General features: G+C 34.9%; 1 protein-coding gene across 1 annotated transcript; it reads left to right on the top strand.

The window, feature by feature from the left end:
• Window positions 1–476: 476 nt before the first annotated feature.
• On the top strand, window positions 477–7,618 carry LOC143620022 (phosphoenolpyruvate carboxylase-like). Its single transcript, XM_077091821.1, has 10 exons — window positions 477–679; window positions 1,373–1,764; window positions 1,840–1,924; window positions 2,012–2,234; window positions 2,327–2,430; window positions 3,064–3,151; window positions 3,251–3,405; window positions 4,056–5,054; window positions 5,822–6,208; window positions 7,124–7,618. The coding sequence occupies exons 1-10, from the start codon at window positions 512–514 to the stop codon at window positions 7,136–7,138; spliced, it is 2,616 nt and encodes an 871-aa protein (XP_076947936.1). The 5' UTR covers window positions 477–511; the 3' UTR covers window positions 7,139–7,618.
• Window positions 7,619–12,647: the final 5,029 nt, after the last annotated feature.

The following is a 12,647-nucleotide window of genomic DNA, read 5'->3' as shown; positions in this document are numbered from 1 at the left end:
GATACTAAGAACTACAACACGTAATTAAAGTTTATATTCATGATAATAACAAATGAATACTTGCCTTATTTATACAAACGAAAGCGGACGATGAAGTGAAATAACATTCCGCATTTCAGTTTCCAGCCAATCATTTCCCGTTTTTATTAACAGATATCAAAAATTTAAAAAATAGAAAGAAAAGAAAAGGACTTGACTAAAACTAATTCAATTCAATAAATAATATAAAAAAGAAAGAATCCAATAATAATCTAAGGCGGTGATTTGCTATTTGTGGCCGAGTTTGTGTATTGTTGCCTCGTTGGTATGCAACTAACTCAACTCATCTATAAATACCCAACCCCCGTTCAAATATGTTTACCTTTCAACACTCACAAAACTCATACATCATTTCGTTATCAGGTTAGTTAATTACTTACTTCCAAAATATCATAAACATTTATTCAATTCATTGCTTATATCTTGAATTATTGTTGCAGGATTGGGGGATAATTGAACTTAGGTGTGTGCAATGGCTACTCGGAATCTGGAGAAATTAGCGTCGATTGATGCTCAATTGAGGCTTTTAGTTCCCGGGAAGGTTTCGGAGGATGATAAGCTGATTGAGTATGATGCTCTGCTTTTGGATAAGTTTCTAGACATTCTTCAGGATTTACACGGTGAAGATCTCAAGGAAGCGGTATGCTTTTACTGTTTGATAAAATGTCTCCCTGAGATTATTCATTTCGTTTCTCACTCTCTCATCAACTGTAGCACTTCAAAATTAATAATAACTAGTGTATTATTTATTGATGATCAACTATTTATAGATTACAATGAGGATAATTAAAAAGGAAACCTAATCAAATCATACTCTGATCTTTATGTTCCTTTTCGATTGATCACCAACCGTTTGATAAAATGCTCACTTGTTTCTTAGTTTGTTGTACACTCATTCTCTCATTAACTCTAGTACTTTTAGAATAATGAATTCCTGTGTATTACTGAACAACTATTTATATGAGTATAATGGGGATAAATTACAAAGGAAACCTAATCAAATTATATCTTATAATTATGATACCTCCAATCATTGTTTGTTTTTAGTTTATACTATGAGTCTATGATCTTTCTGTTCCTTTTCGATTGGTCACTAACTGTTTGATGAAATGCCGCAAAAGAAACTATACAATTGTTTCTTAGTTTGTTTACACACTCATTCTCTCATGAACTGTAGTGCTTATAGAATAATGAAAACTTGTGTAATATTGATCAACTATTTATAAGAGTAGGATGAGGATAATTACAAAGAAAACATAATCAAATTGTATCTTATAATTATGATAATGATGTAACAGTAAATCTTAACTAAAATATTTTCTCTAATATGTAGGTTCAAGAATGCTATGAGCTTTCTGCTGAATATGAAGGAAAACGTGACCCGAAGAAGCTGGAGGAGCTCGGAAGTTTGTTGACAAGTTTGGATCCCGGGGACTCGATTGTCATTGCAAAAGCTTTCTCCCACATGCTTAACTTAGCCAATCTGGCTGAAGAAGTGCAGATCGCTTACCGCCGAAGAATCAAATTAAAGAAAGGTGATTTTGCTGATGAGGCAAATGCAACAACCGAATCTGACATTGAAGAAACTCTCAAGAAACTTGTGCATAAGCTTAACAAGTCCCCGGAAGAGGTTTTTGATGCACTCAAGAATCAAACAGTTGACTTGGTGTTGACTGCTCATCCAACTCAATCCGTCCGTCGATCTTTGCTTCAAAAGCATGGAAGGTATACCCTCTGATCCTATGTACATGAGTTTGACCAAATGGTCAACATGGACATTGACCCTTTCTATAATTTCAGGATTCGTGACTGCCTGGCTCAGTTATATGCCAAAGACATCACTCCTGATGATAAGCAAGAACTAGATGAGGCTTTACATAGAGAAGTAAGTATTAATGTTCAAAAACATTATACATGCAATAACATTGTTAAATATATATATATATATCAATGGTGTTTATGTAATTTGTAGATTCAAGCTGCTTTCCGTACGGATGAAATCAGGCGGACCCCACCGACACCACAAGATGAGATGAGAGCGGGAATGAGTTACTTTCATGAAACAGTTTGGAAGGGCGTTCCTAAATTCTTACGTCGCGTTGACACTGCTTTAAAGAATATTGGGATTAACGAACGCGTTCCGTATAATGCCCCTCTTATTCAATTCTCATCATGGATGGGCGGTGACCGTGATGGCAAGTTTAAGATATTATATACACTTAATTGAGAGAAAAAAAACTAAAATGTCATTTAGATTTATATATTTTACTTCTGGCATATAATGCAGGCAATCCGAGGGTGACTCCTGAGGTAACGAGGGATGTTTGTTTACTAGCCAGAATGATGGCTGCAAATATGTACTTTTCTCAGATAGAGGAACTAATGTTTGAGGTATGTGATATTGTGATTACAGGCCTGCAAACGAACCGAAAAAACACGAATGGAGCATGTTCATGCTTGTTCGTTCAAATTTATCTGAACAAATGATTGAACACGAACAATTAAACGTACGAGGTTTCCTATTTTGTCTTCATTCATTAAGAAAATGAACATGCTCGTGTTCATTTATTTTCGTTCGTTAACAGTATAAATCAGTGGTGAACATAGTGAACATAGATGAACAAACATAACTGAGCTATAAAAACCAATTAAAATTAAATGTGAACGAACAAAAATGTGTTGGCCTAAAAATTTATCAAACTAGACTAAATTGTAAGTTTATAACGAGCCTAAAAATTTTTGATGAGTATATTAATGAACGTAAACCAACAAACTTAAGTAAAGGTAAACTGACGAAAGTAAATGAAAGAATGTAAACGGACAGTCGGACATAAATGAATGAACGAGACACGTGTTCAGGTTCCTTTGTTTAACTAAATGAACAGAAAATTTTGTTCATGTTTCTTCGTTTATTAAATAAACGAGCTTCCTGCCGAACCTTTCACTGAAAATACAGGCCAATGTGCAAATACTTGACGAGGATATGTAGTGGCTATGGATCTTAACAAACATTTCAATTTTTAGATGTCCATGTGGCGTTGTAACGATGAACTACGTGTCCGGGCGGAAGAAATATATAGAACAGCAAGGAGTGATGTGAAGCACTACATAGGTATTTGTTATTGTTAATCTTAATGTTAATAATGTTTTTAATTACTACCACGATAACAAAAGATCAAATAACAACATATGCTTTTGTCTTTTCTTTCAGAGTTTTGGAAATGGGTTCCTCCCACTGAACCTTACCGTGTAATTCTTAGTGATGTAAGGGACAAATTGTATAACACGCGTGAACGAGCTCGCCATTTGTTAGCTCATGGGATATCTGACATCCCAGAGGAAGCTGTTTATACCAATGTGGAACAGGTATTAACCATTTCAACATCACCAATTATTAAACTTTTTTGTAAATCCAAATGGCAGTTTCGACCCGTTTATGAATGGGTCAATTGGGGTTATCTTTTATCTCTAGCGAGTCAAACTGGTAAAGCAAAAGATTAGCTTTAAAGAAAATGGTTTGAAATCGCCCAAAACATATTCTTGAATTCTTAATGCATAAAAACTCTTAATTTGTTTCATTGGAAGCAGTATATTTTGATTGAAATAAGGTAACTTTTATAATCATATATGAGATACTGTTTATTTTTAAAAAAATGTAACATTTTTGCACATAAACCAGATTTGGCCAGCACCAAAGTATTTAACACATTTTGACCTGCTACCTAAACCTCCATACCCTGATGACATTTTGACCCATCTATAAATGTGTCAACTCGGGTTATGTTTTTGTCAACAGATTAAATGGGTGAAATAATATAGAATAGCTAAAGATGAGCTGGTCAAATGGGTCTAAAGTTGACCAAAAATGTATTCTTAATCATAGAAAAAGCATGTAGTGATTTGAAAAAAAATATAATGTTGTTAATCAATTTGACATACATAACCCATTTTGACTTGTTACCCCAGCACGTTGCCTCTAATGATATATTTGATTATGTTTTTATAAATTTTCACAGTTCTTGGAACCACTGGAGCTCTGCTACCGATCGCTATGCATGTGTGGCGACCGTGTGATTGCTGATGGAAGCCTTCTTGACTTTCTAAGACAAGTGTCAACATTTGGACTCTCACTAGTCAAACTTGACATAAGACAAGAATCCGAGCGCCACACAGACGTCCTCAACGCAATCACTCAACATCTAGAAATAGGGTCATATCGAGAATGGTCTGAAGAAAAACGCCAAGAATGGCTTCTATCTGAACTCAGTGGAAAACGGCCTCTTTTCGGCTCTGACCTTCCAAAAACCGAGGAAGTTAAGGACGTTTTAGACACGTTTAACGTTTTAGCCGAACTCCCATCCGACTGTTTTGGCGCTTACATCATCTCCATGGCAACGTCACCGTCCGATGTCCTTGCTGTTGAGCTTCTTCAGCGCGAATGCCATGTCAAACACCTATTACGTGTGGTCCCACTTTTTGAAAAACTTGCTGACCTGGAGGCAGCCCCTGCCGCCATGGCCCGCCTCTTCTCAATTGAGTGGTACAAAAACCGAATCGACGGGAAACAAGAAGTCATGATCGGGTACTCGGATTCAGGAAAAGACGCAGGCCGGTTTTCGGCTGCGTGGCAGCTTTATAAAGCTCAAGAAGAGATTATTAAAGTGGCTAAAGAGTTTGGAGTCAAACTGGTTATGTTTCACGGGCGTGGTGGCACCGTGGGTCGAGGTGGTGGGCCCACACATCTGGCTATCTTGTCTCAACCACCAGACACGATTCACGGGTCGTTAAGAGTCACGGTTCAGGGTGAGGTTATAGAGCAGTCTTTTGGTGAGGAACATTTGTGTTTTAGAACACTTCAGAGGTTTTGTGCAGCTACACTTGAGCACGGGATGAACCCGCCAATCTCACCAAAGCCCGAGTGGCGTGAACTTATGGACCAGATGGCGGTTATTGCGACCGAGCAGTATCGGTCTATTGTGTTCAAGGAACCACGCTTTGTCGAGTATTTCCGCCTTGTAAGTATTCTTATAATTGCTGATGGTTATAGATAGTGGTGGCAAAATGTGTGGGTCAGGTGCTTGTGGTCTCATATCAAATTGGGATCGGGTCAAAATGGTAATATTTGGTACATGTTGGCCCAGAGCATGTACATGTTCGTTCGTTTAACTTTAGCTTAACAAATGATCTAACATGAACAACTAAATGAACAGGGTTTTCTTGTTCGTGTTCGTTTGTTAAGAAATGAGCATGTTTGTGTTCGTTTTAACAATATAAACGAACGATTTATGAATGTAAACGAACGAGCATAACCGAGCTAAAAGTAGTTAAAAGTAATGTGAAGGACAATATGCTGGGACTTTAACGTTATTAAAACTATCCTAAGTTGTAATGAGCCGAAAAATTATTAACGAACTTAAACAAACATAAACTAATGAACATAAGTGAATCCAAATAAACAAAAGTTCACGAACATAAATGAATGAATGAATGAGGCGTGTTCATGTTCGTTTGTTTTAACTAAATGAACAAAATTTTGTTCATGTTCATTCATTTAATAAATAAACGGTCATAAACGAACTTCCAGTCGGATGGTTCACTAACTGTTCCCGGAACGTTATGTTCCTTTACAAGCCTAGTCGGGTTTGTAACCTTTTTCTTTGGACCATGGATCCTACTGGATAGCATATATTTGGGTACTATAGGGTCGGTTTACCGGGTTTAATGGGTTGGGCCTGTTTAACGCACATCCGTATTCATAACTTACCTTTCTATATATCTACAGGCAACACCTGAACTAGAATACGGGCGTATGAACATCGGAAGCCGCCCGTCAAAACGAAAACCGAGTGGCGGCATTGAGTCCCTCAGAGCCATTCCATGGATCTTTGCATGGACTCAAACCCGGTTCCATCTCCCGGTTTGGCTCGGGTTCGGGGCGGCATTCAAGCACGCCATTCAAAAAGACAGCAAGAATCTTCAAATGCTTCATGAAATGTACAAAACATGGCCCTTTTTTCGGGTCACAATCGATTTAGTTGAAATGGTGTTTGCTAAAGGTGACCCGGGAATTGCTGCGCTTAATGACAAACTACTTGTTTCCGAAGATTTATGGTCGTTTGGTGAATCATTGAGAGAAAACTATGAAGAAACCAAAGATTATCTCCTTAAGGTACAATTTTTTCACATTTATATATCTTGCATAAAATTAACACATTTTGTTTTTCTTTTATAAAAAGGCTTTTTGCGTAAAACTAGTGGCACTTGTTCATCTGTTACGCTGCAGTCGGTTAATTTGACGTTATATATAAACCTCACATTTTTATCCATAAATTTGATATTTTTATAAAAAGAAGTATCATTTTTGCTAGCTTGTTTCTTGCATATAAAATGACCCAAAGTGGTCTTTATACAAAAATGCAATAGTAATGAATTGATGAATACAAAAATAATAGTAATTTAAAGGTTTAATATCATAAAAATTCAAAAATACTTTCTTATTATTCATGAAAAATTCACTCAATATAATTTTGACATATAAAAATCCTTGCACATGTCAAAAAAACACCAAAAAGTCCAACCAAATTTTGCTATATTAAAGACCATACAGTTGTATAGAATGTATGCACCTGTAAGGGTGTAAGAAAACATTTTATTTCTTAAATTCGTCAAAATAAGATTATACAAATTTTTAGTGCAAAAAAGCTGACTGACGCTTCATCAATCTTCGACAAATTTAAGAGAGAACGAGTCATTATTTTCAATACTTTTCACCATTAGAAGCGTTGCAGACAAATGCATGCATAGACTTTAATGTAGCAAAATTTGGTTTAGCAACTTTTTTTTTCTTTTTTGACATGTGTAGAGACTTTTATGTCAAAATTATACTAAGAGACTTTTTCATGAAAAATGAGAAAATAGGTTGTGTGTCACACAAATAAAAAATAGACATTCAATGAGTTTCAACTCATTTGACATCCCATGCTCATTTCAAGATAGACCAAAGCCAAATCAAGCAATTCATAAATAAACAAGTCATAACTGCAACCTCAATTATGCTAAACATATTTTCATGTAATGGTTTTAGATTGCGGGACATTAGGATCTTCTTGAAGGTGATCCTTACTTGAAACAAAGAATTAGGTTGCGTGATTCATACATCACAACCTTAAACGTATGCCAAGCTTATACCCTCAAACGAATCCGAGACCCGAACTATCATGTAACATTAAGGCCTCATATTTCCAAGGAATATGCCGAGTCAAGTAAATCGGCTGATGAGCTTATTAACCTGAACCCGACTAGTGAGTATGCACCGGGTTTGGAGGACACACTCATCTTGACAATGAAGGGGATTGCTGCTGGAATGCAAAACACTGGTTAGGTTAACCGTTATGTGAGTATATCGTTTTGGTTCATGATTTCGGATATTGTCACGGCCTTGTTTACTATTATATGCATTGTCAATGGTGGTTTTATTATCCATGAAATTAATGGCTTATTGTACGCTTGAATACAAGTGATTATATGAATTGCTTTGCTTTCTACTTATTTACCCTGTTGGTAAATTCATTGATACCTTTTTTTTTTTTTCATATTATCTAGAAATATCAAGATTCAATCCATCAGTTCCAAAGCATAAAGTTTAGATTTATGGATGGTTATGTTAATAAAATAAAATCATAAAATCCTTTGGTTGTGTGAGAATTCGTTTTATTTTTAAATAAATTATATCATAAAATCAAGCTTTTGTTCCTTTTCATTTGAGTGAAATATTAATATACTTTAATTTTTTTTTCTTCTTAAGTTCATTGTACTACAAGTTCGTTGTACTGTACGTAAGGGTTGTGTGTTATACAAAAACTATACCATCAACATAAAAATCCTAAGCCTTAATTCAAAATTTCCACAAGCACCTATCCACGACTATGCCCTCATATGGATACAAATATAAGAAATAATGCCTAATCTGCACATTCTAAAGCACCTATCCACGACTATGCCCTCATATAGATACAAATATAAGAAATAATGCCTAATCTGCACATCCTAAATCAGTTTAGTTAATGTCTCCACTCCTCCCATTATCTTATCTTGTAACACCCTCGGCAAATCTTACATCGGCTATGGATACGAGAGATCATTGGTTCATAAGTAAATGTCCTGTCTCTTAAATCACCAACGCGCTTTGGGCTTAATGTTAGAGGTCGAGATGAGAGTTCCATAGTTAAGCGTGCTCAGGTGGAAGTAGTAGTATGATGGGTGACCTCCTGGAAAGTCTTCACCTGGGCAACCAAAAACAAATTTGTGAGCTCTTCATGGGCAAAACAGACAATATTGGTGGTGCAAGAGGTCGGATGTCACATATATGAGATATTGTGGTTACCCAATACCCATGATCTCTCCAGAATAATCTAACCTAACAATCGATACCAGTCACTCATCTGGCCTAAGCCGTCAGCCTCCAACCGTTTCCACGCAAAGGTAAGTTCCGTCTTCATTGCAGGTCCTCCCTATGTGAACCAACGCTCTTGAACCATCCACCACCGTGACAAAGTTTTTCCAACAAGATATAAGAGCATTCTCATCCAACCCCTTATATTATGTGAGAGGTGTTTTTATAATTTAGAGAGTGATTCGGGGTGTTGTGAGTGAATGGTTTTTATATTTTAGAAAAAAGTCGTGATTTTTCTGTATATTTGAAAAGTTACTGTTCATCCCATATAATTTTTTAATATATTTTGAAAGTGGTTGTGAGTGAAGGAAAGAGAAAAGGTAATGATAAAGGATATAAAAAGTATTATTTAATTGAAATGAGGAGAGAAAATATAGTAAGCTTTAATGTAATTTTTGGTTTGAAGATAAGAGGTGAGATGAGAATGCTCAAAGGTTTTTGAAGATTTGGTTGGTGTTTCATGACTTAATCCCAACAAGTATTCAAAATCATAAGAAATAAGTTTTGATAATAATAATAATAATAATAAAGAAAAAAACATGTATTTTTGTAAATATTTTTTTTCACAACACCATTTTTGTAAAAGGAAAAAATCGCATATTTTAGTTGTGTTGTGTAATAAATGCATTTTTAGTTATCTTGTACTATTTTAATTTTTGTAGAAAAAGAAGTAGATTGATCAAAAGAGTCATGAGATAAAATTTGAAGTAACGAATGGTTTGGGAATGGTTTGGGAGGTCTTGTGTTCAAGTTCTACAAATGACAAAAGAAATTTTTGTTTAGAAGAAAAAAAAAGATAAAACTTTGAAATAAATAGTATAATAAGTGTTTTAAATACTCGAAATATCTTCATGTGCAAGACACACGGATCTTTGTCTGTTAAAAGTATATAGCCATTAGTGCTAGATTCCATAATACAAGTATCACAAAACTTAAACTAGAAATCCAAAATTCGTTACTTCTCATAGTTACATCTAAACCTGATACTTATGACAAACCTTATAGACCATTTACGTAATTAACTCCTTTATTTAATCCATTAAAAGTAGAAAGTGAAAGCAAATGTGGAGAATGACTAAAGTAAGACGGGGATTACACATGAGAATCGAGACAAGATCACTTTCGGTTTAAGGTCATGGAGTGGAGTGACTTTAACCGTTTAGGGTGTGAATGCAATCATTTTTGTGTAGGATGCATGCATCATCATGCTGGTTTCCAAAAGTTTGGCCAACTTTCTACCTTTAAATTAGGCTTTTAAAATGTTTATTGTTTAAAAACTAAACTAAAACAAATGTTTTTGAAAAGACTGTTAAGTAAAAAAAATTGTTTAAATAAAAACGCTGATATCTGGTTGGTTAGACAGATCATAAATGTGTTTGTCTGGTTTTCAAATTATTGATTAAAATTGGAAGTTGTTGAGTGAGATAAAAGAACAACAATGCTTTGTAAAAAAATGGTTTAAATTTTCTCCTAATCACTAACAAGAATTCTGTAGTTTTGATGGCATGATATCATCTAACATCACGAAAATTTTGGATAAATTTAAACAAATAATAATGATAAGGGACTAAAAATATTCATGGTTTAAAGAATAGGTAACATAAGCAAAGAATTGAAATAGCTTATGTTAAGGGAATGAAGTAAGGAGATACCATCCCATATTGGAGGAAGAAAGAAATATAAAACACTTTATAAGGAGATAACATTCCATGAAAATGTTCTTATGTGGCCAATCACTCTCCCTAGTCCTAGCGGAGGACGCGCACAGGTGAAGGGCGATGGACGCAATGTGGCAAGTTATCAAAAGATCATGAACTAAAAATGAACAGCAGAAAAATTTCTATAAATAGAACGGCCAGGGGGTGTTCCTCATTCATCCAACACACTCCAAATCACATATATAACCTCGATAAACATGCCATAACCCGATATGTCGATATCCTGCCAAGTTTTACCTCGAAATGCATGCCATAACTTTACCTAGTTACTCTCTCGACCTCCCTCAAAGTAGAACTGTTGTCCAGGTAGAAGTGCGGTCCAAGTAGAGCATAGGCATTTCGAGTAATAAGCCATTCAAGGTAGGGATTCTGCCGATTATTATATTATAAATGGCTTAGACCCTAGTCAGGGATATAGCTCATACATTGATCATATAATAAAGTGAAAAATAGATTTTTATAAGTCAAGATTATAAATGAAATATTATGTCTTTATTTTAAAGATTTTATAAATATTTCTTATGATAAAAGAAATGTGAAATGTACGTTTCTTCTTGAAGAAGAAACGTAGTTTATAAATGATTAACAAAAGTAAGGACTAAAGGTCCTTATATTTATAAAAAGATAAAATGTCAAGGCAAAGGTTATGCAATCGGACTAAAGGTCTGAAGCTAGATCGTTGATCTAGTACTTATAAAATGTTATTCTCGTACTATAGGTCCGAGATAACGAGACAAATCGGTGAGAAACACCAAACAAGAAGAAAAGTGAAAACGTCTAACTTTTTATAAAACAAGTATGTGAATGCTTGCATGGGAATATAACCCTAAAACTTTATAAACAAAAGTAATGCTGGCCCTCAGGCTCAGACTATTGTATACGTTTGTCTGGATCCTTACATATGTGGATAGACGGTGGGCACACCGCACCACACTTGCTAATGCCTCTGCCACGTTGGGCCGGACCTAAGTTATGTCCGAGAGGGGATTATCTCGTGTATATTGATAGTTGCTAAGACCTCGATGTTACGGTATCGTTGAGAGGTTTCAAGTATAACTGGAGGTTTATAATAGTAAATTTAACTTAGTTGTTTCCTAAGCCACGATGGGCCGGGTCATAAGATACCCAAGGGGATAACTAAGTAACTTAAATGTTTTGTGTCGGCGTGTTCATCAGCATGTGTTGCTGACGTATTTTATAACTGTTTTACAGGTAATGGAGAATAGGTGTTTGGAGAAGATGGATAGTCGTTAGACGATCTGATGGCTCAATGGATGTTTTATTATTAAAATAATGTGAAACATGGTTTTGTAATCCAAACACTTACGTACAAATTAACGGGTGTTTTAAAGTCCCGTCTTTTAAATATAATAATATTTTATTAAAGTCTTCCGCTTTACAACCTTAAACTTTGATATATTTACAAAACATGTACCAACATTGGGTCACACGCCCAGACCCTGAGCCGGAGTGTGACATATCAATTTTTCATATTTGATGTAGATCAATGAACACTGTACATACATATCTCAATTCACTGTAACCTTTCTACATGTTAAACCCCATATTTAATTCAGCTTTCACAAGATTGTTTAAATAAAAATACCCTTATATTGTTAAAATAGAACATTAGAACCTCATATATTATACTTTCACATGCATATTCATTACATTACTTTTATAACTTAAATTATCACATGCGTAGCGTCGTAGCTTACTGACGTCTTCACAATAGTACCTCAGTGGTAAGGAGATGAAAATCTATATCGTGATCTTATCTTTCTCTTCACATCCCCAATTTTCTCTATGTTATATAGTAGTTAGACACCGTTTTCCTCACAGTATTTTGTTTATAAACTTATTGAAAAAAAAATCTAAGTCTCGGTATCCCGAAGTGTGGAGCCTCTAAAGCTCAAAGGGTTACGTTCACACTTCAAAGAATTATTTTGGAGACTGGAAAATGACACGCTAGCCTAACATCACACGTGCATGCTAAAAAGTTTGTTGAACGTGTTGACACGTATTGCAACACACACGTGGCTGGCATTTGACCATTGAAGAATAGTCGTGTTCAAGATGTCATTATTTGTGTTTTTTTCTCACAATAACTTTATTAATCAATTCATTACATGTTTATCTAGTATTTCATTTACCACAATACTGTCTATCGAAAGGTTTTTTAAGTTGGTCTAATGTATATGAGTTCTGATTTAATGCATCTCTAAGAAAAATATATAAAGTAATAGAACATTTATAGCTATATTGAATACATTAAATGCAATCGCCTTCACGTTGTTATCTCACTCCTCTGCCTATCTTATTTTATCATTTTTAATGAAGAAATAAATTCTCACTCGTTGCTTGCTAAAATTATCTTTTTGTTTTTTACCTTCGAAGATTAAAATATATTTTTTAAAATTTAAGTTTAAAGATATACA

Source organism: Bidens hawaiensis, unplaced genomic scaffold, assembly GCF_021521415.1.
Source record: "Bidens hawaiensis isolate Kalapana, Puna unplaced genomic scaffold, B.hawaiensis_p1.1 tig00002525_1, whole genome shotgun sequence".
Lineage (NCBI taxonomy): Eukaryota > Viridiplantae > Streptophyta > Magnoliopsida > Asterales > Asteraceae > Bidens > Bidens hawaiensis.
Note: the sequence above shows the minus strand (reverse complement) of the source record. Positions and strands in the feature narration are given on the sequence as shown.

Coding starts and splice junctions, on each gene's coding strand:
- LOC143620022 (XM_077091821.1), top strand. CDS start 512: ATGGCTACTCGGAATCTGGAGAAATTAGCGTCGATTGATGCTCAATTG. Junction 680..1,372: donor GTGAAGATCTCAAGGAAGCG/GTATGCTTTTAC, acceptor TCTAATATGTAG/GTTCAAGAATGCTATGAGCT. Junction 1,925..2,011: donor ATGAGGCTTTACATAGAGAA/GTAAGTATTAAT, acceptor TGTAATTTGTAG/ATTCAAGCTGCTTTCCGTAC.